This window comes from Electrophorus electricus, chromosome 20, assembly GCF_013358815.1.
Source record: "Electrophorus electricus isolate fEleEle1 chromosome 20, fEleEle1.pri, whole genome shotgun sequence".
NCBI lineage: Eukaryota > Metazoa > Chordata > Actinopteri > Gymnotiformes > Gymnotidae > Electrophorus > Electrophorus electricus.
The window spans coordinates 15,733,338-15,761,109 of NC_049554.1; the positions used below are offsets into that span (position 1 = coordinate 15,733,338).

Below are 27,772 nucleotides of genomic sequence, written 5' to 3' on the forward strand. Positions count from 1 at the left end.
AATCAAGGTCATCTAGCATTTTCGCCACTGTGTGTGCTTGTAGCAGATCTTCAGAAAACACAACAGTGTGTCTGTTTTACTTCTATTTCAGTTTACAAAACACTCCATTCCTCCTCTTAGCATCTCTATTTGGCTTTGAATCCTCTTTTGGTAAAATGAGCAAAGGAGACATTAGATTTCCAAAATAGTGCTTCAGAATGATACTGTTCATTTGGAAAGAGACAGACCTTTACAAGTTTTTCCATCCTGGCTGATCTCATAGCCACTCTTGCAGTAACATAAGGGACCCATCCGTGTGACAGCACAGTTGTCCTGGCAACCAGCAATACTACAGTTTGAAATCAATTCTGCAAATTCAGACAAAAGACAGGGGTCACACAGGAAATCTAACAGAGGTTCTTTTCAACAACATAACATTAAGTTATCAAAACTGAAATCTTTGGTTCTGCTTTGTTCAGGCAGAATGCAGTTATAGAACTTTTTGATCCAATAACGTAGAAAAATGTCACCAATGAGGAAAACCATAATGTTAAGGTACAGGATCAGAATGTAAGTGTGATGTATAGTATTCCTGATCAAGTGTAAATTCTGAAGTCCACAAAACTTCAGTTTTTAAATAATTCTCATCAATTATTTGAGGGCGATACCATTTTCATAGAAGGGACAGTGTCACAGAAGTGTCAAAGAGAATAATCAAAACTCAAATATATTTAGATATTACGCTACAATATTAGGCTTCAGCGCTTTATTTTCAGTGGAAGAAATAAAGCTAATCTCCACTTAGATTTCACAATTATAGCACTTATATAAATTTATGATCTCCAATACTTTAGAGCTTTGAGCTTTTGGTTTACCATCACTGACTACCATTTCCTAAACATACATTTTTCTTTGAACTATGTCCTGTTTCCCCATCATGTTATTATCATGTGTCAGATTTCCAAAATAGGAAGGTTAGCATTCGGTAGCTGTATACTCATTTGCTAATATTTTAATCTCAAAAAATTCAGAAACTGCACCCACCCACCCACCCACCCACACAGAATAGCCACTTTATTAGAGACACCTGCCCTTTCACCACTGGAGCATCCTTCTATGGAAATTAGACACATGACCCCAGAATACAGCATAAACCAGGTGAGCAAGTTAAACTCAAGTGATCTGAGTAACTTCAAACAGCATAACCAGTGCTGGGGCCAATATTTTTAAAAATTGCCAGCTTTGTGGGGTTCTCTTATGTAGCGGTGTCGAGAGTATACTGAGAATGGTGTGATCAAGGAAAAACATCCAGTGAAAGAGGATCCTGTGGACATAACGTCGTCATCAAAAGGGGTCGGAGGAGGATGTCAAGAATCGTTCTGATGAACAGGCAGTGCACACTCAAGCAAAGTGCAGCCGATTACAACACAGGTGCTCCAAACAATGTGTCCGAACAAGTGCACCACTTATCATTTCTTAGCACAGATGGGCTATAACAGCAGACGACCAGTGTGACAGCCATTGATGTCTAAGGGAAACAGAAAGGTAAGACTCCAAAGGTAAGACTTCATTTCATTACACAGTAGGAAATGCTCCCCCCACTCCAGGAGGCTTGTTTGCTCATCTCTCTGTGGCCTGACCCTGCGCCATTGTCTAGAGATCATTTGCTTCAGGTTCAGACTCACTCTGAGGGTTCGTCTGAGTGTTATCATCTGCCCTGCTTGTCTGAGTGTGGTTGCACTTGCAGACAACATGCACAATAGCAGTGCTTTTTCATAAACCCAGAGAGGTTAAGGTCAGCAAACTACTGATAGACATCTAGCACATGTCTGATATGTTGGCACGTAGAAAGGATCAGGATGGCTCGTCAGAGGTGACAAAATAGACTAAAGGTTCCCTGAAGAACGTTGACATGTTGTGTGATGGAGACCAATCATGAGGCAGTAATACTGCACTTGCAGGCCTACTGGTGGCACTCCATAACCCAATACAATAAACTGCTTAAAAATATCAAATCCTGAACAAGAATGGCTTACAAGGAGCAACCTTCATCACTTCATGTAAAATATCATTTTAAAAATTACCTCGTACACAGCAACATACCATATCATCTGGGAGAAATGAAAATCAAATTCCTATGCTTATCATGATAAACTAAAATTATACACACAAGAGATTTGGGCCAGGGCCACATGGAGGGTTGGGTTAGGGCCACACAGAAGTGCATGCCATAATAAAAGACAAGGGTCCCATCACTCGATAAAAGGCTTGCATGTTTGGCCAACCAAAGCAGTGTGTTTATTAAAAATGGCTATTCCAACTTGCACGATTTGTTTTCCCAAGCTGTAGTGTGGTCTGTTGTGGACACACACATACAAGAATTTCACAAGACACATTGATAGTTTACGTGAAGATACATTTCTGCTTACCATCTACTCTAAACATTTATATTAGCCTGGGACAAATGCACACATGATCAATGGACTCAGACGCACACATGACCAACAAAGCCAATATAAATACCCACTGCCATATTATCTACTGAGGACGCACACACACACACAAATACACCCCCCCCCACATACACACACCCACCCACCCACACACACACACCTCATTGTACTGAGCTTAAACAGACAGTCACATAAGGGGTGTGGCTGTAAGACAGCAGTGTATCTTACAACTATGACAAAGTGACAACATACCTCTGCAGTGTGCACCCTCGTCACCACCGTCCGGGCAGTCAGAGACACCGTTGCACAGTCTGTTCGCAGTGATGCACAGTTCAGTGCCCTGGCACAGGTGTTCGTTGGGTGGACAGCGTGATGCTCGACTGTGAGGGCCTGCCCAACATACGGGACAACACTGTTTAAAAGGGCAACACAGAGTTTTCCTAGTCCCACACCAGACATTTAGTAGGTTACACACAACAGCCTAATCATGTTCAACTGATATTTCAGTCTTTATTGCATTTTTATAAGCCAATATCTTCATTACTTTGTCTGCATGTAAACTGAGCCACACAGAGGGTTAGGGTAAGGTTATGTAAAATGGGAAAAGTGTAGTCAAGTCCCTCCACTGGTATTTTTCCCCCCAAACGCTCTGCTCCAGAAAACACATGTGCAGCACTAAATCAAGTACATGGAATGAGGTTACATCCTGTTTTCCTTCTGTTTTTTTTTCAGTAGCATGAGTAAGGCAAAAGTGTGAGGGCTTAGCGATGGACCATCATGAAGAGAGCAGCAAACCAGCGGAAGCCATGCACACGGTTCCATACATGTGTGGCATCAAGAGAGTTCATAGCCCACCTTCATGTCAATAATCGGTCGAGTAAAACGGGCCGCACACGTGTACATACATGTGAACAGAAATGTGAATACAAATGTGGGCCATACACGTGAACATGCAAGTGAACACTGAACCCATTTCTCCACATTTGTCTTGTTTCCTCAGAGTTTCAGTTTATATACATTACCAATATACTGACCTTAACCCTAGTTCACAACATTACCAATATATTGACCCTGATGCTTGTTCTCTCGCTCCCTGCTTGCAGATAAAACCGTTCATCTTGGCTCCTTTTCTCCCTCTCTTCCTCCTCGCTCCATTTTTTCTTACTTCCTCTCACTGTCTCCTGTTCAAACTTACATCTGGTGGCCCATTTTATAGTAACACACAAAAAGAAACAAAGAAAGGAAGGTCGACACTGCAAAAAAAAAAAAAAGATGGAAAGAAGAAATAATGAAAGAAAAAATGGGAGAAGACGAGACAGCTCAAGAGGAAACCTGCAGAGAAGAGAGAGAGAGAGAGAGAGAGAGAAACAGACCACAGCAGCCCATAAGTAGGAAGCAGAGAGGACTATCCTACGAGTTCCTTTGGTTTTCACTGGCATGATTTTAGTGAAACACTTCCACTGATAATGGAAGTCAGATAGGGGGCTTTTTTTAAAAAATAAAAACAAAACACTTGTCTTGTTCAGAGTTGCGTTCATTTCAGTTGCTCATTCTAACAGAAACTAGCTTGGGGTGGTGCACAAAAGCAACCAGTATTGCATACACACAGACCACTCTGAACAAACCAGCACCCCACACACACACAAACACCACTCTGAATGTGCTCTGATAGTAATAACGGAACTCTGAGACACCAAAAAGACTTTTAATCATCATCATCTTCATCATATACACCGAATGCTGAATTCATCAGCTCCAGTCAATTCAATTCTGAATATTCAAAAACAGGATAGATTCTGTATGCTACTTTGTTATATGATCAGTGGGTTCTGTAAGCAAAAACCCAAAAGGTTTCTTTATGTTTTACTGAATAAGTCTCTCAGAAGCAGAGATGGATAATGACAGATGCTTATATGGAGGTTGTGCATCAGGTAAAGCACTGCAGTGAATCAACCACTGCTGGCGCCGTCAGTATGACCCACACGTCCACATCCCCAACAAAACCAACAAGGAGCTCAGATGAGTCAGGGGCCATTTCTACCACCATTACAGATCTGTAGCCCACATTAATGCACTTGTTGACTGTGTGTGCAGTGAAGGGTGCGGCAAAACCACTGTTTTCTAAATGTGCATGGCATGAACTCCACAATAGTGTTTTACAACCAATAATTTAAAATAATTAAATGTTCTTTTAAATTACTGCAGTTATCTTAACACTACTGTCGTTCGTTCGTGTGTGTGTGTGTGTGTGTGTCTGTCTTGTGAACAGAGGGCTTGTACTGTGAACACTTAGCTCTGCCAGATACCAGGTCCTCAAGCCTCTTGCAATATGAGGTTATAAGGGGTCACGCGCTATGTCCCAGAGTTCCAGTAGAAGCCTGGAGAAGTACCTGGCCTGGAGAACTGTTGTTTTTGTTCAGGGTGAAATGTGCTTGTGAGGTTTTGGTGGCACAGAAAGCCGGAATAAGACGTGTCACATGGCGCTTTTGACCCAGGAGGAGGAGGGGGAGAGTGTGACACAGCTCGTGTCTCAGCACACCCAAAAGACATTTTCTTTGGCAAGGCAGAGATGACTGTACAGAGGAGCAACACTTCACAGACATCTGAAGGTAAAGTAGTAAATTATGGCACCACTACCATAATTGCCACCATGTCTTTTATGGCACACACGAATGTTTCATAATTACAGGTTACTTTTTTGCTTTTTACCAGATTGTTTTGTGAAGAACAGATAATATTCCTCAGCATTCCTAACTGAGAGAGCTCCATTTTTGTTGTCCTCACATGTGAGCAATTCCCCAGATTACCAGATAAACACAACATCTCTGGAGTTTCCAACATGACCCAAGGCATGTTCCCATATGTCCATGGAGTGTCTCATCTTTTGAGTCAAAACACACCTTGATAGTCATCTATTGGCAAGCAGACAGAAACCGTTAGACTCTATGTGGTGCGCCAAAAATTACATGGTTTGACAAAAATAAATAAATAAATAAAATGTTATATGTGTATATATAGGAGCTTTGCCAGTCAGCTCTGCTAATGGTTTGTGCTAATGACTCTTAATGGAAACCAGATGCAGCCACAGACTGTTGCTGTTCATGTTACCGTGACGTCTGCGGGCGGAGCTCAGGGGATTCAACATCAAGCCCTGAGCAGACGTGAGGAATGTTGCAGAGTTCTATGGCCTTCTGAAAGCAGTCAGTGTGAAAGGAGGTGGTCGGAGGGTGCACAGGGAAGAGGAATCTGGCTGTGTTCCGATCTGTATCTAGAGCTCCCTTAGCAACCTATGTTTACACTGACCTCCTGTCAGTCACTTTATGAGACACTCCTCAACACCTCATTACTCCACCCCCATCTCTGTCTGGTTGGCTAAGAAAACATGGTGGAATCCCACAAGCACCCTGCATCAGCAGGTGTTTGTGCTGTGGACAAAAGCCATTCTGTGCTGCAAAAACCTGACATCAAACTCAATAAAACAAGAGTTAACACTGGAAGTGCTTCTGCAAAATAAAGAGACTTATTACATGCAATCGGGAACCTGCCTGACAGCCAAATTTGTGACAAGATTTGAGAACAGCAGCTGCTCATCCACAAAGGTCTGTTGCAGTCTGGGATGGGAGTTCTCTAAAGAGAAGGCAAGCTCCCTGTCACAACCAGCTGCTTCAATCTATATAATGTGTTAAACTCTGAGTGATGGACTTTATATAATGAACAGAGTAAATAAATCCTTAGAGAGCCAAATAAGATAATGCTTATCCACCTCCAGAGAAATATAAATAAATAATGGTAGCAAATTTCTTGCTCGTCAGCTCCTTTGCAACCATCAATACTATCTAGCTAATTCAGGTAGCGCTTGATAAACTCATGGGAGCTCATTACAAAGAAACATTGGACAATGAAAACACTCAACCTTTCTTACAGCAGCACATCATTATGAGCCAAATTCTAAGCGCTTACAGGTTTATAATTTCACCTTCATGAAGCTAAATTCCATAGTCATATATACCAGGGTAAATTGCTAACACCATCACACCACACATACAGGAGTTTGATGCCCTCTCTGGCCAAAGAGCACTGCTATACCAAGAAGAACTTGTAGAGAACTTGGGGAAATATGATTAGATGATAAGTCTCTCTGAAAAGAATGAAATGTAATGGTATGTTGTCATAATTTGTCAAGTAGACTAAACCAGTTCTTTGCCAGGGGAAAGCAGCATGTGTCATCTGTATTTCAATAAGAAATATTAATAAACAGTCTCTCTGTTATTATAGTGTCTGTTGTTGGTCAGGAGGAGGAGGGGGACCCTTTGAGTCTTGGTTCCTCTCAAGGTTTCTTCCTCATGCTCTAGGGAGTTTTTCCTCACCACTGTCACCCTTGGCTTGCTCACTGGGGGCTTGGACTTGGACATTTGTAAAGCTGCTTTGTGACAACATCTGTTGTAAAAAGTGATATATAAATGCATTTGACTTGACTGACTCTCTCATCGCTTGAATGTGAACCTTTTCAGCCAAAGTTTTGAGGCATGTATGTGTCTTTTTAACTCCTTTGTAGGAACCAACAGTGATTAACAGCTTGGAGAAAAGAAAAATTACATTGTCTACTGCAATGAGTCTAAAGAACCACAATGCCTACATGCAAATGAGCACTGTTCTGATTGGCTGCCCTGTACTGTACCTCATTCAAAAAGTGCTCAGAGCTGAAATTTGCCTGAGAAGCGGGCAAGACTAAACTTCTGTAAGCTAAAAAGGCAGAATATGTGAGATTGTTCCAATTAAATCAGAGAAAGAGCGATTTTAAAATGGATGATTTTGCAGTTTAAATTTCATATATGGAATGAAAGTTTCAAAACAATCCATAAATTTAACAAATTTACATATTACTTCAAAATTCTTTATTTTATTAAAGTTATGGAAATTCAGCTTTCCATGACAGGGTCCCTCAAGTAAAAGAGGACAGAGAGGAAAATGAGAACGCAGAAATGACCCCATGAGAACCCCAACCTTAACACCTCATAAGCAAATAACTGCTAAACTACTCAGTTGTTTATCATTCCTTGCAAAGAGTAAAGAGGTCCCTCCTTCCACACAGATATGATAAACAGATTCACACCTAGCTAGCTTGCTATAGGCTATGGCATTACTAATTGGAGAGAAAGTGCATACAGGAGAGAGAAAATATATGAACGTTGGAATATTCCTTGGAATAAACCCGCATCCATCATCTAGTTACAAAATACTTCAATCATTAGAATACAAACCTGAGCCCAACCAGATACCCGTCAGCCCATCAGTTTTAGGTCAAGTTGCAGACTCATCATTCCAGTTAGCCAGAACTTTTACACACAATGTTATTGTTAGAAAAAATTAACTGTCAAACCATCATCACGTGGTTCAAATTAGACTCCAAGCTTATCATAAGTGTGATCATTTGCTTCAAGTTATGATCATGGAGCTGGCCAGTTGTGTTGGCTAACTTTGCTGTTTCCCTGACACCATGTATACTGGCCAGTTGTCTGATCACTTAATTTTATTTCTAACCAAAATATTTCTATACTTCTAATTTAATCTTTTTTGATGGAGGGAGAAGTTCTGAGGTCACACCACTTTCTGCTGTGCTCTGGCATATCTCTCATAGCAGTGAGGAGAGAGAGACACGATCAAAGCACCACACAGTAGTGAATGTGAGAGGTTGTTAAAGCAGGGCTGCTTTGTCCGTCACTGGTGAAATAAGAATTTTTATTAAATGCAGTGATGGTATTTTGAAGTGTCCACAATAATGTTATCATGTGTTTAATACTGAGATATTTTTAAGGCTCAGTCGAGTAGTCAGCCCTGTTGCCCAGTCTGAGGTAGAATCTGTAGTAGGAGCCGAGCCTCCCATTTACAGAAGTTTTGTTTCAGAGGGTGTGATGGAGACTTAGGAAGGTAAAATTGGTGCTCTGGATATGAAAAATGGCTCCTTTTATGTGCATGGACCCTTCTGACCTGTACAAGGGTTGCTCCAGCAACCACTCTTTTGGAACAAGGATCTCAGGTAAGTCTACTTATCTGGTTCAACTACATGTTGCATCAGGTATCGCTAATGTCCAGCAGGTGATGCGATGATGGGGCAGGTCTCTGACTTCGTCACAGAGGGGTTTACATCTATAGCTGAGGGGGAACCTGAAACTCCTGTGACTATCTTGAGAGACACTGGTGCTGCGCAGTTTCTGCTGTTAACAGAAACTTCATCTTTCAGCAGATGGTTTTGAGTTGCCAGATTGAGTCCTAATAGAGTGTGCTGGGAAATAATATATTTGTTTGATTTTATATATAAATATATATAAAAAACCTTGCTATCACTAGTATATTAACTGTTGTGCCTGCTTTGTCTGTAAAAGGTTTTCATCTCTTGTTAGGGAATGATTTTGCTGGCATCCACTTTTGTATCATGCCAGTGGCTACAAAACCCTCTGTGAGATTCATGTTTCCTGACATTTTTTGGGCTGTGTAGTTACTTGTGCTCAGGCTCTCTGGTAAACCTTAGTAAAACCTCAGGCTCAATTATGGGTTGTGCATGGAGTAGCTGTGTTTCAAACAGTCAAGAAATCAGATGAAACATGAAATTGTCTAACACCATGTGTGCTCCATTATTCTGGGGATGTGGTTGCAAACAATTTAATACAGAGGCATTAATGTAGGAGGAAAATCAAGATCGCGAGGTGGCATCTCTAGGGGAGAGTGCTGTGGGTCTTTTGCTGAGAAGCAGGTGACATCTATTAAAGCTCCATCATCACTGTCCGGAAGTGGTGACTATTACCCTGCTTTTTGAAAACATCAAATCCTGTAGAGGGTGGAGATTTCTTAAAAGTGTCCATAACATCCATGTCTGTTAATCAGACAGTTGAGTCTGGAACTCCACTCTTAGAGCAAGATGAGATGGGGAGGGTGGAGTGGGTTAGTGCTCGGTTACAGAACTCCTCATATTTACAGGAATTAAGTAAACATCTTACTCACCTTTCAAAGAACAGCAGGAAGATATTCAGAGTCTAGTGCAAGAATTCCAAAATTTGTTTGGGGATTGTCCTAGCTTAACTACTTTTTCAATGCATGAATGATGGAATGATGTGGATACTGGGGATGTGATTCCCTATCGTTTGTCGTCTAGTAACCTAATTATGGTAAAGAAGGATTTGGTCCATATTAAAAAAGATAAGTGCTATTGAATCTGGACAGAGCGACTGGAGTTCTCCTGTTGTACTGGTTCCAAAACCCTTTTCCCTTTTACCCCATGTGCAAGTGGAGTTCCCTTCCCAATGACTATGTTTTTATATTGGTTTTGCCTCCACCAATTAGAAAATGTAAAAATTAAAGAAAACTGAACAGATTACCCAGTAGTGGTGCTTGCCTCTCTGGTGTCATTTCTGGTGACCTGAAGCCATTATGGCAACTGACTTCAGGAAAGCTGACTTTTCTGTGGCTCCCCAAGCTAACATACATGTAAGAGAGACCAACTTTCACATTCTCACATCACGTAGGGATAGCACTCATATTGCAAGCTGGCCGGTGTATTTAGTTTTGTTAGTCGTGAGCCATATTATTTGTCAAGTTAGGTTGGGCTCGTAACAGTAGGGCTGTAGGTTATTGCATGGCAATGTAGGGCTCTAGGGCAGTGTAGGGTAGTGTAGGTGTAGAGCGATGTAGAGATGTAGGGCAGTGTAATGTAGGGTAGTGTAGGTGTAGAGCAGTGTAGGATGCTAAGTTTGTGGTCCCGCAGGCATATTGCTTTACTCGCTCATTCAAGTCCAGTGCTCCAGTACAAAGCTTGGCATTGTGTTGGAGAAGACCTCATAGGATGGCTTAACCAGCTGCAGGGGGCACAGAGGCTGACTTCACCCATAATGTGGGCCACTTCAACAAAGGCCACAGTGAAATCCCACCATGTAAATAAATAAACCCCTTTATCATGCTTCAGTCTTTCACTGTTTGAGGGCATCTGCATCAACACACCCCCCACACACACATCCACACCTACGTCAGGGAATCTACTCACATCAGCCAGTGTGAGCATGCCCACGCTCGCACGCTGACACACAGGCACACCTGGAGTGGACCTGGGGTGCAATGGAATCTGAGATCAACATCAAATGAATCGTCCACTTTACAAACATACTTAAGTTCACAGAAAAGTTCTAAAACTAGACTGGTTAATATTCTCAAGTCTGGACTGGAACTAGTATCCCACAGTGCAACCAGAATTAGCGGGGCAGAGATTATGTGTGAAGGGGGAGTCAGGGTGGGGAAGTGACTATCATTTGAGGGTCTCCATTCCCCTCCAGACACTGAACCAGGGGATGGGAAGAGCAGGTCACAAAACACAGCAGCTCTCATGCACCCCTCATCTAGCACCCAACCCTTCTCTCCCAACCCCTAGCCCTCCCTCCATGAACCCTTCTCTCCTGACCCCTAACCCTCCCTCCATGAACCCTTCTCTCCTGACCCCTAACCCTCCCTCCATGAACCCTTCTCTCCTGACCCCTAGCCCTCCCTCCATGAACCCTTCTCTCCTGACCCCTAACCCTCCCTCCATGAACCCTTCTCTCCTGACCCCTAACCCTCCCTCCATGAACCCTTCTCTCCTGACCCCTAACCCTCCCTCCATGAACCCTACACTCCTGACTCCTAACCCTCCCTCCATGAACCCGACACTCCTGACCCTTAACCCTCCCTCCATAAACCCTACACTCCTGACCCTTAACCCTCCCTACATAAACCCTACACTCCTGACTCCTAACCCTTCCTCCATGAACCCTACTCTCCTGATCCCTAACCCTCCCTCCATGAACCCTACCCTCCTGACCCCTAACCCTCCCTCCATGAACCCTACCTCCATGAACCCTACCCTCCTGACCCCTAACCCTCCCTCCATGAACCCTACCCTCCTGACCCCTAACCCTCCCTCTATGAACCCTACACTCCTGACCCCTAACCCTCCCTCCATGAACCCTACACTTCTGACCCTTAACCCTCCCTCCATGAACCCTACACTCCTGACTCCTAACCCTCCCTCCATGAACCCTACACTCCTGACCCCTAACCCTCCCTCCATGAACCCTACACTCCTGACTCCTAACCCTCCCTCCATGAACCCTTCTCTCAGTACCTGCCACCACTGCTCAGCATCCTTTCCCAGCTCTAGGACTCTTTAAGCACGGCCACTAGGCAAGTCAAGCCTATGGAGAGAGAAACTTTATTAAGCATGAAATCAGAAGGCGACTGAGGAGAGAGGGCCATCCATTACATCTTTTGGCTGAATGAAGCTGGGCACTGGTTCCCTGAGGCTAGGATTCAGGTAGGAAATTAAATAATTACAAAATCAGAACTTGTCCTGCCTTTGAGTGACAGTGTACTAAACCAAAAAAATGGTTCTGGTTTAAGAGGTTTTTATTGTTGCGCCATGGCTGCACATAAACTAGGACTTTGAGAAGGCAATTGACGAAGCCCAAACCTGCCTTAAAGACTGCAAGGGGAAAAAATTTGCTCTGACATTTCAAAGCTGTAAACTTTCCGAGATCCAGAGCACATTCCCTGAGCAACAACAGACTTCCTTGAAGATAATTTCAGAACCTTGTCAGCAATAAAGTAAAAGGTTTAAGTAGAAAAACAGGGGCAGTGATTTTCATTGGTGAACTCAATCGCTGGTCAGTCGCTGGTTAGGTCATTCTTTTGGTCCAGGAATATCAGCACAGTCAAATAAAGTTTTTCAGTTTGAAGAACTAGCACAAGTGAGACATCACAGCAGGGGTTAGACAGGAAAAACAATGATCCAGAGAATTGAAAGAAAAAGAAGTATACATTTTTCTGTGTGCTGATATTGTTTTGGATGAATTGTGCTTCCTTGTGACCTCACCAATATACTGGCCATAACTAGAAAAGCCAGGGTTAGGGTTAGGGTCAAATATGTTGGTGGATGGGGGCATGGTGGGATCAGGGATGGTGAGATCAGGGATGGTAAGATCAGGGATAGAGGGCCTGATTAATTGCAACTTTCATTGCTTTGAGCTGCCAAAAAAAAAAAAAAATCATATATTATGTGTGTTTATATATAAAAGTGCTTTGTCATTTACTCATAGAACATAATCTAGCCTGTATAGTAGGTTAGAGTTCAAGATACCAATGAACTAGAATACTGTTGAAATACAGGGATCAATGCTGATACCTAGAACTGCAAAACATGTATAAGATCTTAAAATAGCTTATCAGATTATGAACTTGGACTTACAGACATCTGGGGCCTCATCAGATCCATCAGGACAGTCTTTCTCTCCATCACACCGCCAGCCTTTAGAGATGCACGTCACCTGGTCCTTACATACAAACTGCTTAGGGCTACATGTCTTCAGCACTGCAAAACCACAAGAAAGAAGCAACAGCAATAACTAATCACTAAAAAAAATTGAATATTTGTTGGCAAAAGTCCAGATTAAAATATATATATATATGATATGATACATGGCTTCCTATATAAAGCTACACTACTAGGAAAAAAAAAATGTATATTTTTTAACATAATATTTGAAATGATTATATTCTTATGCAGTTAGATGAGCTGCTACAACCAATATTTAATATCCAAATTTAAAACATGCTGATTAGGGACAAAACGGATCCCAGTTTCATGGTAAACTACAGTAAACACGAAGGGTAGCATTATTGTTTCAAACTTTATCTATCGTTAAAACTGCGGTTGATTACCATGCCGAGAAAAACTCAGATTAAATGCTGTCCAGCATCAGCCAACGTTAGCTGGTCTCCCAGACACGGGAGCAGCACGCAATGTGGGTTTGTTTTGTGAAAACATGGTGGAAGGCAGTGACAGAGCGCCAGAGATTCTTCAACCTTCTAAGTGTACCAAGCATAAAAAAAAAAAAAAAAAAAAAAAACAGACCGGGGGAAAATCTTGTGGTTTTTCTGTCTGACTTGGTAATAGCTTTTCAATAATGTAAACATAAGCTTTCAGTGTTACTGAAGAACAGGCATTTGAGCAAGTTACTCACAGACCCAGACACCAGCCTGCAGGGCCTGGTCAGTCTTGGAAAAACAACTCCTCTTGTGATGTAGTGGAGTCAACACACTTTCTCACCTCAGCCTGAGCACTGAATGCCCATTAAGAAGGAATTCCGTGTACATTTGTATAACACTGTTTAGAGCCATTTATTTCCTTCTTGTGTATGGATATTCCAGCGTAACTATGATGTGACAGCATTATTTGTATACGCCTGACTTTCAGTAAATTGTTGAATGACTCTTATATTGAGTTATACATTATACTTTTATACAGGCCCTAAACTCTTATGAAGTCTTGAGGCAATTAGCTACTTTGCTGCCAGGGAGAACTGAGCCTTGGAGAATACTGCTGTTTATACACTGCTATTAAATTAGAATGATCAGAATTATCGTAATATTCTGAAATTATACAAATTACCTAATATTATACGAAGACTTTTAGAAAACAATTAATTAAACATTAGCTTACTGTGAAACAACACAAAAGAAAATAACAAATTTAATTTACTTTGTGTCGTTGTCAAATTCGAAAGCAAACTAGTATTGGGTAACATTAACTACTATCAAGCAACTAGCTACTATACCTAGCTAGCTAAAAAGTACGACAACCTGGCTTATTTATACTTAATTCACTTCATTTTCCTGCCTGTGTCAAATAAACACCCTGCATTGTCTTATAAATCTACAATACGAGATGTTTGTCAGTCCCTTTATAGCTCATTAACAAGACATAACACCAAAACCAACTGTCTCTCTCTCTGTGTGTGTGTGTGTGTGTGTGTGTGTGTGTGTGTGTGTGTGTGTGTGTGTCTAAAAAAATGTCCTTCATTGCAGGTTCAAATATATGTGGCTGGACCACATATATTTACTTTGTGTTGTTGAGATGAAAAGCAAGTAACATTAGCTAGCAAGCCCCAAGTAATGACCAAAGCTAGCTAGCTAATTGAGTACCTAATAATGATTGTGTTTACATGCATTTAATAATCCAATCATATTCGATAACTGGAGAAATCCAAGTGGACATGCAAACAGCATACCATGATTTCTTAGAACAGAGTATGGCCTAGAAATCAAATTAAGAAAGCTGATAGACAGCCTTCTCTAACCAGATAGATCATTAAGGGCCCGATGTGGTGAGCAGAAATAATCTCAGCACATGCTCCATGAAAAAGAGATGATTTGCGTCTTTGCATCTATATAGAGAAAGCTGTAAAATGGCAACATTACCTACTATTAATGACCATAAAAAATTGAAGATACATATCTGCAAATGTCTGAAGTTTGTCACATCATTCCATGTGATTATTGGCTGGTTGCAAAGTAGAAATACAATTATTGCATGACTTATGTAAACCCAGAGGTTTCCCATCATCACAATACCCAAGTGCACGTTAATCGGATTACTTACAAAATCTGATTTTTTGCAGTTATTGAATTATTAAGCATGTGTACACACACTCAGTGACAAACTATTTAGACTAATTATGCGGTGGTTTTTACTTTCCTGTCTCATCCAGAATAATAGCCTGTGTTGTCATATACATCTACAATACAAGATGCATCTTTGTCAATGTCTTTGTCAAGTGAATTTCTAATTTCTATTTCATCAACAAGCCATAATAACTCAGAAACTAACTAGTTCAGAGATGTCTAATCTAGGCCTATAGCTAGCTAGCTACCTAACTAGCTCCTTCTATCTAACCTTAGCTTCTCCATCACTCCACCAAGTCATGTAAAACTGAAGTGGAAATGGTCAGTTTTGGCTGGGAAGTGAAATATATTCAGGTGCAGGCTCAAACATACAAGTTAACATGTGGAGCCTAAATGCTCCATGAACAGCTTACACAGTTGGGCAGTGACTAATTTTGACCTGTTGATTCCGTGTGAGCCATCGTGGTGCCTCACCGTAAACAAGCCCATCAGAGCAGAGCTTATCAATTATTCATGTGCGCACCAAAAAAGGGTTGTATAAAAGGAAACAGCTCGTTTCATTCTAAGGCCAAATTATATGGTTACAAAAGGTTGTGTAAAACTGAATCTGGGTACTTATTGCCCTAACCAAAGTCGCATACTTTCTGCACGGACAAGAGAGAATAATTTAAAAATACTGAATAAAAAGTCATTCTATGGCACCTTTAAGACTGACCATGTATTTTTGGCCAGTGCCTAACTACACATCAGTACACAGCATATCTAATGCGCTCACACTTCCAAAAACTTCATAAACTACACAACTGTATAAGGATGTTTATGTTAGGTCATGGCCTTTGTAAGAGGAATTCTCTATTTAGATTTAACAAAGGTTAAATATAATAATTGATGTAAAACTAAGCTAGTTTATGGAAAATTCTCCATTTAGCTTTTAGCATGTCATTGGCCCTCTTCTGTAGTCAGGCCCTGCAGGCTGCTGTCTGGGTCTGTGAATAACTTGCTCAAATGCCTGTTCCGACTTTTTCTTGAATTTCCATATCTCTCCAGTGTGCCAGGACTTCTCAGTTTTTTTAATCTTATATAAAAGTCTCTTTCTCCAACAGTTCTACTTATTCAGAGTTGGTGTTGGACCAGTCTGGCCCTAAATATCCAGGTCAGTGTTCCCAGACCAATGCCAGTGATGCAACAAGTCGAGAGGCCATCAAAGGACATCTTGTTCTGGTTTGGCTGCAAAAGAGGCAAAAAAAGGCAACTTCTATTCACTGCTTCTCTATACCGAGTCAAATGAGGATGCAGTCCAAAACCCCACTCTTACTCCCAGCTCTATTCCCAGAAAATCCTAAACTGTCAGGTTTGGTAGCCTGGGCTTTAGCACTGGATACTTTATCAGCAAAGTGAAAGAGAACAATAACAACTAAGAACACAAGGAAGGAATTTTAAACAGTTATAACTCAAGGATGAAAATTCTGTAACTAAACTCTGACTTCCAGCACCTATGAGCCCTGCTGAATGGTGCTGAAAGATTGTTGGGAATTTTACTTCCCATGATTTTGGATACACTGAGCTAAATTCAGTTCATTCAGAGTTTTTTTTTTTTCCCAGTTTATCCATGCCTGCATAAAGTCAGGACTTTGAAATGCAACCAAGAATACACTAAAAATGTAATGATGCCACTTATACACAAAGGATATATGGTACTCAATAACAAATAATTCTGGCAGCTTCATGCACTGCCATCAGTAACAGTACAATGACAATGCAATGAAAACTAAGAAAGAAGGAAACAAAAGATAAATGTGGACATGTAAAAATATTGCTAAATTCAATTAATGTCTTGTGTAGCATACAGAACAAATGTATGATGAACACATACTGTCATACAAAGGAAATGTTCACATGGTGTCATGAAATGTCAAATGACAGAATTAAATGTCAGTTAATCTAATATGGGCTTCATAAATCTTTGTACATTGATGAGGTGGTGGTGGGTAAATGTTGCTTTGCTGCATTAGTTAATGTCTATGAACCTTCTGAAGAAGAATATGCCCAGAATATGTTTCTACCACAGAGACTTTAGACCATCTTAGGTATGCATGTCTAAGGTGACCACTATATGTGTGCGTGCGCGCGCTTGTGCTTTCTTCAAAATAAACTGTGACCAGTAGTTATTTTAGGGCTTTCCCTTACTGCAAAGCCATGAAGGGGGTCTTTATACGAGGTTCTGGCACTGTGGAATATCTGTGCATTTCATTACACACACACACACACACACACACACCCCAAGTCACTTCAGCAACCACAAGCGTTTGTACAATGAAAATAAACCCACAAACCTAGTTGCAACTGTTAAGTCTTAACTTTGGTTCCTCTTTCTGCTTTCTTTGCATCTCATCCTAATGCTTTTCTTACCACAATGCTTAATTCTGTGCATACTAGCACATGGAACAGCACTCAAAGGCCGTGACAGTGGGACATGTGTTTAAACCATTAGTGACGCAGCCTGTACCTGCTGAATACACAAAGCCTCAGACACTCATACATCACAATGAGAGCCTGGCGCCAGTGGAAACAGCCAGGTAAAGTAGTTGAAGACGTTAGCAGCCCAAGTTAAGCAACAAAGTAAGATATATATAAAAGTTTATTTGCTTGGTGTTTTTAATATAAATATATATCGATCGATCGATCGTTCGTTCACCATGTCTTAATTCAAAGCTTCTATGATTCAAGATGAATATAGCTACACATGAGACTTGTCACTAAAATATTTGCTCTGAAAACAAACACACATGCATGCACCCCTTTGACTCACCTAGGCTCTAATCCGCAGTTAAAATTTTCAACAAAGTCCAACTGTAATGTGCCAATCAGGAAACCTCCAAAAAGAGGTGGGCCTACCTGCATGCCAGCACAGAGATTGATAGGTTAAGAGTCTGAAGTACATAGATTGCAGCAGCTGTGTGATAATTCATGTCTCTGTTTCAAGTTATTGTATTGTGCACAGGATTTATATGTTTATGTGCCTTTTTTATGTGTGAAAGGTAGCCATACCCTATACTACAGCCTTTGAAACATACCGTGGCACTACCTCTAACCCTAACCCTTAAACCCTAGCCTCGAACCCTAACCCTAATCCCAGCCTCTAACTCTAGTGTCTAACCTCAACCTTAGCCTCTGCATCTAAGGAGTTGGCCGGCCAAGAGAGCAGAGGAGAGAATGATGAAGACTTCGAGGATGCCATGCGCTTCTCTGTGGACTGTGTTTAATTTGATTAAACTTTTAAACGTGGTCGATTTGTGTGCATGTGTTACCTTAGCTTAGTCATGTATTTTAGTCTAACTGGCATGTTAGCAACGTGTTGGCCATCTTTGTGGTGTGTCTCATCTACTTCTCTTCCCTGCGTTCCCCAAGAGGGCTGCCATTATGCTTGGCTGTATGTTGTAAAAGGCTCCGATGTTGCAGTAAAGAGTGTTTCCTTGAACAGAAATGGTCTCTTCTGGTTGTTCTTCTGCACAGACACTACAGTATCCACCTCCCCCTTAATAGCTGTCATATTCAGCAGTACTACATCTGGCACAGATGTAGCCAGTTTTGTTTTGTTTGTTTTTTTATTGCAAATAGATATGCTCATAAAATAATTTCAAATGTCTAAATGTATTATTTGTCAGCAGATCTAAAAGAGTAAATAAAAATGAAAATGCTGAAAAAAATACCTTTTGCTGCAATAATAGTTTTAAACTCCTACCATCTTTGACCAGGGATGTTCTTCCTGACAGATCTGCTTTTGTCTGTTCGGGTGGAGTTCACCATTTTAAAAATGGTGAAACAGAATTTTGATTGGACTGAGATCTGGACTGGGCTATTATAGAACATTCACCTTTTTGTTCAGTCAGTCGTCATTCTTGTGTTTTGGCCTTGTGCGTGGGATCACGGTCCTGCTGAAAGGAGATGTCCCTTCCCAAGCTTTAGTTTTATCAGACTGGATTTGGCTGTCTCCCTGTGTTTTGCACCATCCGTCTGTCCTTCAGTTTTAACTAGACACCCACATTACACTACCCCCACATGCTTCACTGGTAGGGTGTGGTATGCTGAGGAAAGAGCAGAATTAGGTCTGCACAACACAGCATTTGGAATTTTACCCAAAAGACTCCATTGCTGTCTCATCTGACCATAAAACCTTATCCCACATTTGAGCTGGGTCATTCAGATGCTTTCTGGAAAACTCCAGATGTGCTTGTATTTTTTCTTCAGTACTGGATTCTTTTTCACCAGTACAGGCCAGTTGTATGCAGAGCTCTTAAAATAACTGACAAGTCACTTCAGTCAAGTGTCCGCCTCCCCAGTCTCTGTCCTGCTGGACACACTGTTGAGGGACAGCCTTGTCTAGGCAGTGAATGGTTAATATGATTCAGTTTTCATTTCCTCAAAACCGATCCAAGAGTGATATGCAAACACTTGGACAATCAGTCTGACCAATATTACTTTAATTAAATGTAGTTTAAAAACTCCCTTGAAGATGATTTTTAAATTATGCTTAGATCATTTAGATGCTTAGATCAATTATACACCAATTATGGTGTCTTCCATTGGTGTAACCCTGGAACTTAATACTTGTGCAAACATTTTAGTTAGTAATTTGTGTCAATGAATATTGAATTGTTAATTGTAATTCAGTTAAATCTGAAAACATTTTCAAGGCTGTGTACTACCTGTTTACCCCCTTATAGTCTGTGTTGCTGGAGTTGAGCACAAGGTTTAAATGTAAAAGCTTAAATGACAGTACAGGTTGAACACATTGGTTAATAGCTGAAGGGGGTGGGAGTACAACAGTCTTATGGTAGGGGCAGGGTTAATGTTAGTCCTGTGGTAGACTTACAGAATATATAATACTGTTCCAGAGTTCTGTAAGTTTCTTTAAACTGTCAGTACTTGACTGGACAACACAGTCATACAGAATATCTTCATCTAAATACTACAGACCGCCATTGAACATGCCTGTAGACTTATTCAAATGTTGGCCTTTGCCTGACTGATGATGTGGCAGGTTGCATGGGTCTGTGGGGATATGATCCACCAATGTGGGTAAAACTATTGCATGTTGATCTTGAAACCCTTTTCTAAAGGCAGAACTTCTGCCAGCCCCCTCCCTTTCCATGTCGTCCCAACTGCCTGGGAAGCGCTCAAGTTTAGTCTACCTGATAAAACTTGTACACAGCCCATCAGACAGCAAATGTAAGCAAGACTTGTGGGGTAAAAAAAGGTTTCCCCTAGCAGTTCACAACAAACAGTGACAGAACTTTGGTTCACCAACACACAGAGGGTTGGTCCTCACCTACTGTCTCCACCTCCATCTCAGACACTACCACAACCACCCCTGTTCTTTCTACCACATCCTACAAAATAAACAAATATACGTAATTGGGGAATGTGTTTTAGGCCAGCATAACATTAAACATACATTTTCCATCAGGTTTCTTCTCCACTGGCCCCGCCCCACTTCCAAGTTTCCTAACATTTTCGGATTTTGCTATTCTCCAATGTCGAGTGAATCTTGAATTACACCTATAAGGTGCTGGATGTTCAAATTTTAGATTTTGGCATTTAAGTTTAAGGAAAAACAAGAGACCAAAACAAGTGAGTTATCTTTACACAGTCCAAACACAAGAGAAGACAACTTTTTTTTTATATCCACAAAACTTACTCCAAAAGAAAAGCCCTTTCTTTACTCCAAAGGAAAAATCTTCTTGTCCATAAAAGAAGGCAAGTACAGGAAATGCAGCTGCAGGTCAGATCAGTAATCACACTGCAAGCAGCCATAACGAAAGGAGTGAGGAGAGACAATCTGTTCCTGAACACTAAGCTGGGAAACATTGGGAAACACAGGAAACACAGGCATGCATGTGTGACTGTCGAAAATGTAAAAAATTAAATTTAATTTAATTTAAAAAAAAAACCAACAACAACTGTACTGGTCTGTGTGACACCGGTGTGTGTACAGTGGATGAAACAGCCCCCTGCCATCTTTCCTCATTCCTGTTCGCCTTCAGGCAGCAAAAAAGGACTCCATATCTCTGTAATGGTGGGCAAGCAGGAGGGGAGAAGAATGAATTTGCTCCCGATTTGTCATGTAATGAAGCAAAATTCTGACTAATTCCCCTACTGTCTAAAAGACCATCAAAGCTGACTTTTGTTACAACAAACAAGCAAGGAAACAAAAGGGAGGGGCAGAGAAGCAACGAGGACATTTACTCTGAACCCTGAACTGGTAGCGTTACCGGACTGGCAGGGTTTTAGGGTGAGTGCATTACCAGACTGGCAGGGTTAGGGTGAGTGCGTTACCGCTCTAGACATGCCCAAGAGCACAGCTCTGAGCAGCTAACAACAGGAACAAGCATGTGGTGCGTGGATAATGTGATGTTTTTTATTTAGTGAAATAGTGTTGCTTCCTTAATCGCAATTAAATTCTATTAAAATGGATGAATGGTGGTATAGTGCTTCTCTACAGTATCTCCAATTTCTAACAATCTGTACAATTACCAGAATGTTTCTTTTCAACTTCTTATCCTTCACAGAACCATTTTGCAAACTTGGGAAGCAATGTTTTGGGTGGGGTGAGCATTGCTTCCCTCCATAGTAACCTCTCCTTGAACACCATTTGTCCAGTATAGCAAAAAACCCACCACTTTTCCAGTAACGTCCTCTTGCAGACTCAAACATTTACATTTACGGCATTTAGCTGACGCTTTTATCCAAAGTGACTTACAATTATGCCTGAGCAACTGAGGGTTAAGGGCTTTGCTCAGGCGCCCAACAGTGGTAAGCTGGCAGTGGTGGGGTTTGAACTGGCAACCTTAAATCTGATTACCAGTCAGGTTTAAATCTACATTCTTCACATAATTCAGATAGGGATTGTTTTAGGGTATGGTAGGGTAGGAACGTAGGAGTTCCATTCTTAGCCAGATTAGCAGCGGCGCTGTTTTCTTCCATCTGCTATTTGCCCTGCTAAAGGACTGAAAAGACCTAAGGCTTTAGAAATGCTTTTGTAACTATTTTCTTATTAGATTCTCTTTTCTAAGGTTAATTAAATCTTAGAAAAGATTAAAGACTATACCCAATGCTCAGACTGCTACAGAATTCTTTTTTTGCTATAACATGCATAATCCACACCTGAATGAACACAAAAACCTGACCTCAGTTCAACACAGGCAAGCCTGTAATTAATTTATACAGCAAAATGTATTAGGTGCCATCAATCTACAGGCAAGATGGAGTAATTCTGTCCATCCTATAAAGACCGTCATACAGTGACCTACGGTTATATGGTTCAGTAGATTGTAATACTGGACACCTTAAAAAATACCACCATCAACCTTTGTACTGCCTAAAAAGGCAAAGCACAAATGGTTGAAAAAAAAATACATAAACTACATATGACTGCTGAATCTGCAAACAATTTTCAACCAATTCAACAGCCTACGAAATTTGAGCAGTGTTCATGTGACTGACTAAATGTTATGAATATTAACAACATAATCAAACTTATTGCACATTAACCATTTTAAGAATCTCAATATTTACATAATGTCATTACAGATAATACCACTTGTGAGCCGAACAGCACAGTTTCTAAATTTTTCTTTCTAAATTTTGATTCAATTTCAAATTCAATTAGACCACAACAACAGACGAGTCCAACTCTACCTGAGTCATCAGTTCCTTAACCACCTCAGGGTTAGGGTTACCACAGGTTTAGGGTTCTATTATGGATGTAAACAGACCTCAGGGTTACCATAGGGTTAGGGTTCTATTAGAGAAAGGACTATAGCCATGAACATGGTTTTACAAATCAACTACATAAAAATAACAATATTACCAGTGTTCTGTAATTACAATCTACACTCAGCTATTATTCTTCACAGTTGCCAAAAAATGTATACTGCTATCTAAAATGTATGCTAGTCAAAGTAATTGTATGTTGGGATTTCAGTACTGGCTGCAACATCTAAATTCAAAAACTTTGGCTGAAAAGGTTCACATTCAAGTGATGAGAGTCAAAGTCAAGTCAGATTTATTTATGCAGCACTTTTTACAATAGATGTTGTCCCAAAGCAGCTTTACAAATGTCCAAGTCCAAGCCACTAGTGTGCAAGCCAAGGGTAACAGTGGCAAGGAAAACTCCCCAGAGCATGAGGAAGAAACCTTGAGAGGAACCGACACTCAAAGGGGGGACCCATCCTTCTCTGACCAACAACAACTATTGTTTAAACTACAATAATAACAGTTTAAAGAGTAAAATTAATTTAAAAAATGAAAAGCAATTAATGTTTAGTCCAACTTTCTAGGGGTCCTAGAATCTAACTTGTGACTCCAAAATTGTGTCTCTACATTTGACAGAGTAAGAAGCTTCATTCACACTGGCAGAGCAGGTTAAAGTTACTACCAAAGAGTTCTCAATATGGATGCCTCAGGACTCACCCAAAAAAGAAAATGATTTTGCATTTTTAATAAAACAAAGCAACAAACAATGACTGCAACTTTGATTTTCGAACAACAGACATCAACTTGGTGTCAACTCAAGAGTTGGTACAGAGATGATTAATCAGCTAAAATTAACTTTTGGTTCCCCTTCTTGTAGGTTAGACAGCTTCTACAGAAACTGCGGAACACTCAGTGGCTATCAAACATCCATGGGGAAGACACCAACTACATGACTAAGCCTATTTGATTTGTGTATAAAATAAAGTAGAAAAGGAGTTACTCCATAAAAGGTAAAGATCATAATTAAAACAAACTAATCACCAAGACGTATATGTATCCAACAGAAATTATTAAAATGGTGGGCACCCAAATAAATCCACATCCTCAGAACCCAGTGATAACACTAAGGAAACAGAGGAGGTACCTAACAGCCAAGCAGTCATCCCATAACACAAGCAAAGACTGACCAGACACTGAAAACTTGGAGCATGCCAAAGCAAACGCTTTGTGTTTGTTCTTGTTAATCAGAAGTGCTTTCAAGAATCAACAGCTACCAAGCAGACTTGACAGGAGGGGTGGGTCTTCGCTTCACAGCTCCTCGAGACGTGGCAACTTTCCTTCTCACTGCACCTTCACTCTCCTCTCCCATTCAGTGTGTTTGAGCTTGTTTCAGACCGCCATTATGATTGATCAAAATCCCATTTCCTCACATGGCCAGCCAATGCATACAACAGGCTGTTTAAATCCTCTTGCCTTCTTTTTCCATCAGGGGTCTGTCCCTTTGCATTAGCTCTTTGTGGAATGAGTAATGTTGCTTCTGGCCCTGAACATCACCTGTCCTGCAAAAGCTCCATGCATCAGCCTGCAGACCAGAGTCCCCACCTTCAGCACGGGAGACCCCAGTATGTCACCAAAACAGCTGAAGAGCATGACAAACTTTACGTTCTGTTGGACAGAAGCAGTCAGATCAGGTTGGGTGGATAAAGGCCATCTGAGAGTAGCAACACTCACATCATGCAGTGATAGACCTAGAAGGGGTAGGGGTGTGTGTACAAACAGCCCTGCCACACTCTACTCCGATTTATAAATGGCTAAAATTCCCTCCATCTACACTTTTTCCTAACACAAAGACCAAGTGAGCACTTCTGAAATACGCTACTTTCCCTCCTGTGATTAAGAATAGAGCAAAGAGATCCATCTGGTTTAAGGGTAAAGGAGAGGTAAAGGTTTGGGGGAGGGGGGAGTTGAGAGAAAGAGAGTCCACCCCTCCTCCAGCTTCTCCATACATGCTTCCTAGATTCTCAATCCAGATGTTTCACAGAAGGCCGAGAAGGCGAGTGGAGAAGTGAAAGGGGGCGAGTCTAAACTCTCTCTATTCCTTTTCTTTCCAGTCTTCCCTTTCTGTATTTTTCTATTATCTCAATCCTCTGCCAAAACCATCCTACTTCCCCTTTTTTCTTTGACTCTCTGTCCTGTTGACACACACACTGTACTTGCCTACAACACTGACCTCTTAAAATGTCAATTGCTCACAGGGGTAGGTTACTAGTCATGGAAGCAAAAGACATTGCCATGGGAAGCAGCTGAGGAGTGCCTCGTTGTGAGTTTAAAAGACCAGTGTTAGGTTAGGCTTAACCCTAATTTAAGGAGACATCAACAACTCTGTGTGTTATATGGCATGCATGATGCTTACGTTTAAGCTTTTCTAAATATTCATTTGTAATCAACACACAAATGACAGAGCCAAGGCAAGTGACAGACTCAAGCAACACAGACACTTCTATAAGGCAAAGCTTCTATGAGTATAACATCTTTCAATATAACTATCAAAGGTTGCTAAAGTCAAGCAGCATCATGTACTGCAAAGTGCTTCAACATGGAGAGTTTATATATTTTAATAGGAAACTGAAGATGAATTTGTCATCTTGTTTGTTACATTTTTCCCTTCAACTCATTGAATTCTTTAGAATACACAGCACTGTGGTCAGCAGGGTTTATTTTTAAATGTGCTAAATGAATAAATGAATAAATCACTAAGGTAAAGAATGAAGATCTGACTGCCTATGTAATGACAACTGAAGAGCACCCATGTAATAATAAACACAACAAACACAAACATTGGTTCTACAGGGAAGGAGGACTACTTTCATTTCAGCAATAATGGTTGTCTTGGAGACAATAGTGTGGCACTAACAGAAGCAACTACACCAGCAATTATTTGGATTTGCAACACAACTGAATATGCACAGCAAGACAAGGAAACATTTATGGGACATATGAATTAATACACACACACACAAAGACAAACGGTTAAATAAAATACAAAACTAGTACCGAGTTACTTTTTTTGCTATATGCCCAAGTGTGTACTTACATCTTTAACCAGATGTTAAATGGGTCTACTGCACTGCTTATTTCAGGGAATTCTACATGGATCGTAGTTATGTAAAGAAAAACCCTACTCTGCCAAAAGAAAAAGAAAAAGTTGGAAAAAAGAAATAAAATGTCTGCATCTTCGGCCACACGCCTATCCCTTGATCTCGAAAGTGCAGCAAAGGCAGCCGGGTAATTGTTTCCAGAGGCTGCAGCTGGGCATCTGGAGAGTCTACGTGGTGTCTCGCCTGTTGCATGTCCTCTGCATATGCACCGTTAACTTACCACCCTACGATACTCAGAAAGTCCTACGGTTAAAGCTGAGCGCTGTTGTGCAGTCTTAAACGAGAAAGAGAAAGGTTAAGACAGATAAACCGTTGATCCTGTGTCAGGAACAGAGCAAGGGCACAGTAGCAGTGAGCTGGATTTGGACCCAACAGACCTGGTACTATAGGGCCTGTTTGCCAACGCAGCCTAAGATGGATGTTGCCCACTGATGGCACTTCAGACTGAGCTTGAGAAACAGAATAATTAACAAAGACGCGGTGCAATGATTAGTTAATGGACCTCGTCCCCAACTGACAGTAAAGAGGGGCAATGATCAGACACCGGCGTTCATTTGGAAAGAAAGAAATTCCATTACATGGCGAAGAGACAAAATTCATCTTAGTATGCTAGAGGAGTCTTCCCAAAGCTCCTCGAAGCCGTCCATTTTGCAGCTCAAGTAAGCAAATTCACTTTAAGCATTAAGGAAACTGCTAAAAGTAACGCTTGACAGTTCAGAATACCAGCCCGACATGATCCTGAACCTCCAGCAACAAACCAGTGATGTATTCCGCACCCTGAGATTCAGTCGAAATGACCACAAACTCTCCATGCTTAATGAGGTCGAAGATGACTGTAGACTACTTACCAAGTAATGCAAACCTACACGCAAAACTACACAATTTCTTAGCCAAGAAGATTTCAGCGCTTGATTGGACATACCGTTAGCACGGTAGCTTATGAAAATAAATCGCGTACTAATGTAGCAAGTCTTCACACATAAATGGCAGTGAAGTGCCGTACATTAGTTCTGAAAAATCAAATGATAAAAGCCTCTGTTAACTTTAGAAATAAGTGCTACTCACCGTCGATAGCCCTCGCAGGAAGGATCACCTCTATACTCTGCAAAAACCCCAGAAAGAGGACTCCGACAAACATCACGTCCGCTATCAAACGCAACATGTTTTCTTGCTTTCAGTCAATAACTTAAAATAAAACACCACAAAATGAAGAGACCAGCGCGAGGAAGCCCTGCTCCTGCCAAGGTGCAGTCCTGCAGACCCCTGCAGTCTGTGCGCGAGCCTTCTCTTTTTCTGCCCTGCGCCGCTCAATAAAACGAGCGGTGATCACGGGAAGTCGCACACTGTCGCAAAGAACCTTGAGAAAAGCCAAAGCCTCCTCCAGCCACACACGCTTAAGGATTATTTGAACGCATGACTCAAACTGTGCTCATCCTGGCGCAGAAGCTCCTGTGTCTGCGTTCTTTAGATGTCCGCGAGCATCTCTGCGTCCAGGTAACAACGTGCTCAAAGCACGCCTTTGTTCCCCGTGACAGCCACCGTTACCGTACAAGGAGCGTGTGATAAAGGTGGACGCGTTTCTCTAGTTCCCAGTTCACCGCTTTGCTGGTAGTAACATGTAACTGAGGCAAACGTGGGGTCCAGTCCCCAACTCAACGTTGTTGTGTGTGACGTCAGAGGAGCCAATGGGTGGCAACACCCTTCGATATCGATCCATCAGCGCACAATTCGCTCATTGGCCAATCACCCAGCGGTGAGCTTTTTTAACGAATCAACCCCGAGCGCGTAGAGTGTACGCTGAAAAAAGCGACACAGGTGGGGAAAAAGTTCAAGATCCGGTCAGGATTCACTCTTGTGCCGGAGTATGATTTAGTGTGCTTTGGTTTGTCTCGTTGGATTATCATCTGGTTGGTTAAGGTAGGCTCTGAGTTCACTTACTTTTGTCTT

The 27,772-nt window shown here is 41.2% G+C and overlaps 1 protein-coding gene across 1 annotated transcript in view; it reads right to left on the minus strand.

Annotated features, from left to right (window-relative positions):
- The window catches only part of LOC113581997 (low-density lipoprotein receptor-related protein 1-like), a 97,846-nt gene extending 70,399 nt beyond the window's left edge, over positions 1–27,447 (minus strand). Inside the window, 4 exon segments of the mRNA XM_035520618.1 lie at positions 228–347; positions 2,685–2,822; positions 12,697–12,819; positions 26,891–27,447. Coding sequence (XP_035376511.1) covers positions 228–347; positions 2,685–2,822; positions 12,697–12,819; positions 26,891–26,987 — 478 coding nt within the window. The 5' untranslated portion in view covers positions 26,988–27,447.
- Between the last annotated feature and the right edge of the window lie 325 nt (positions 27,448–27,772).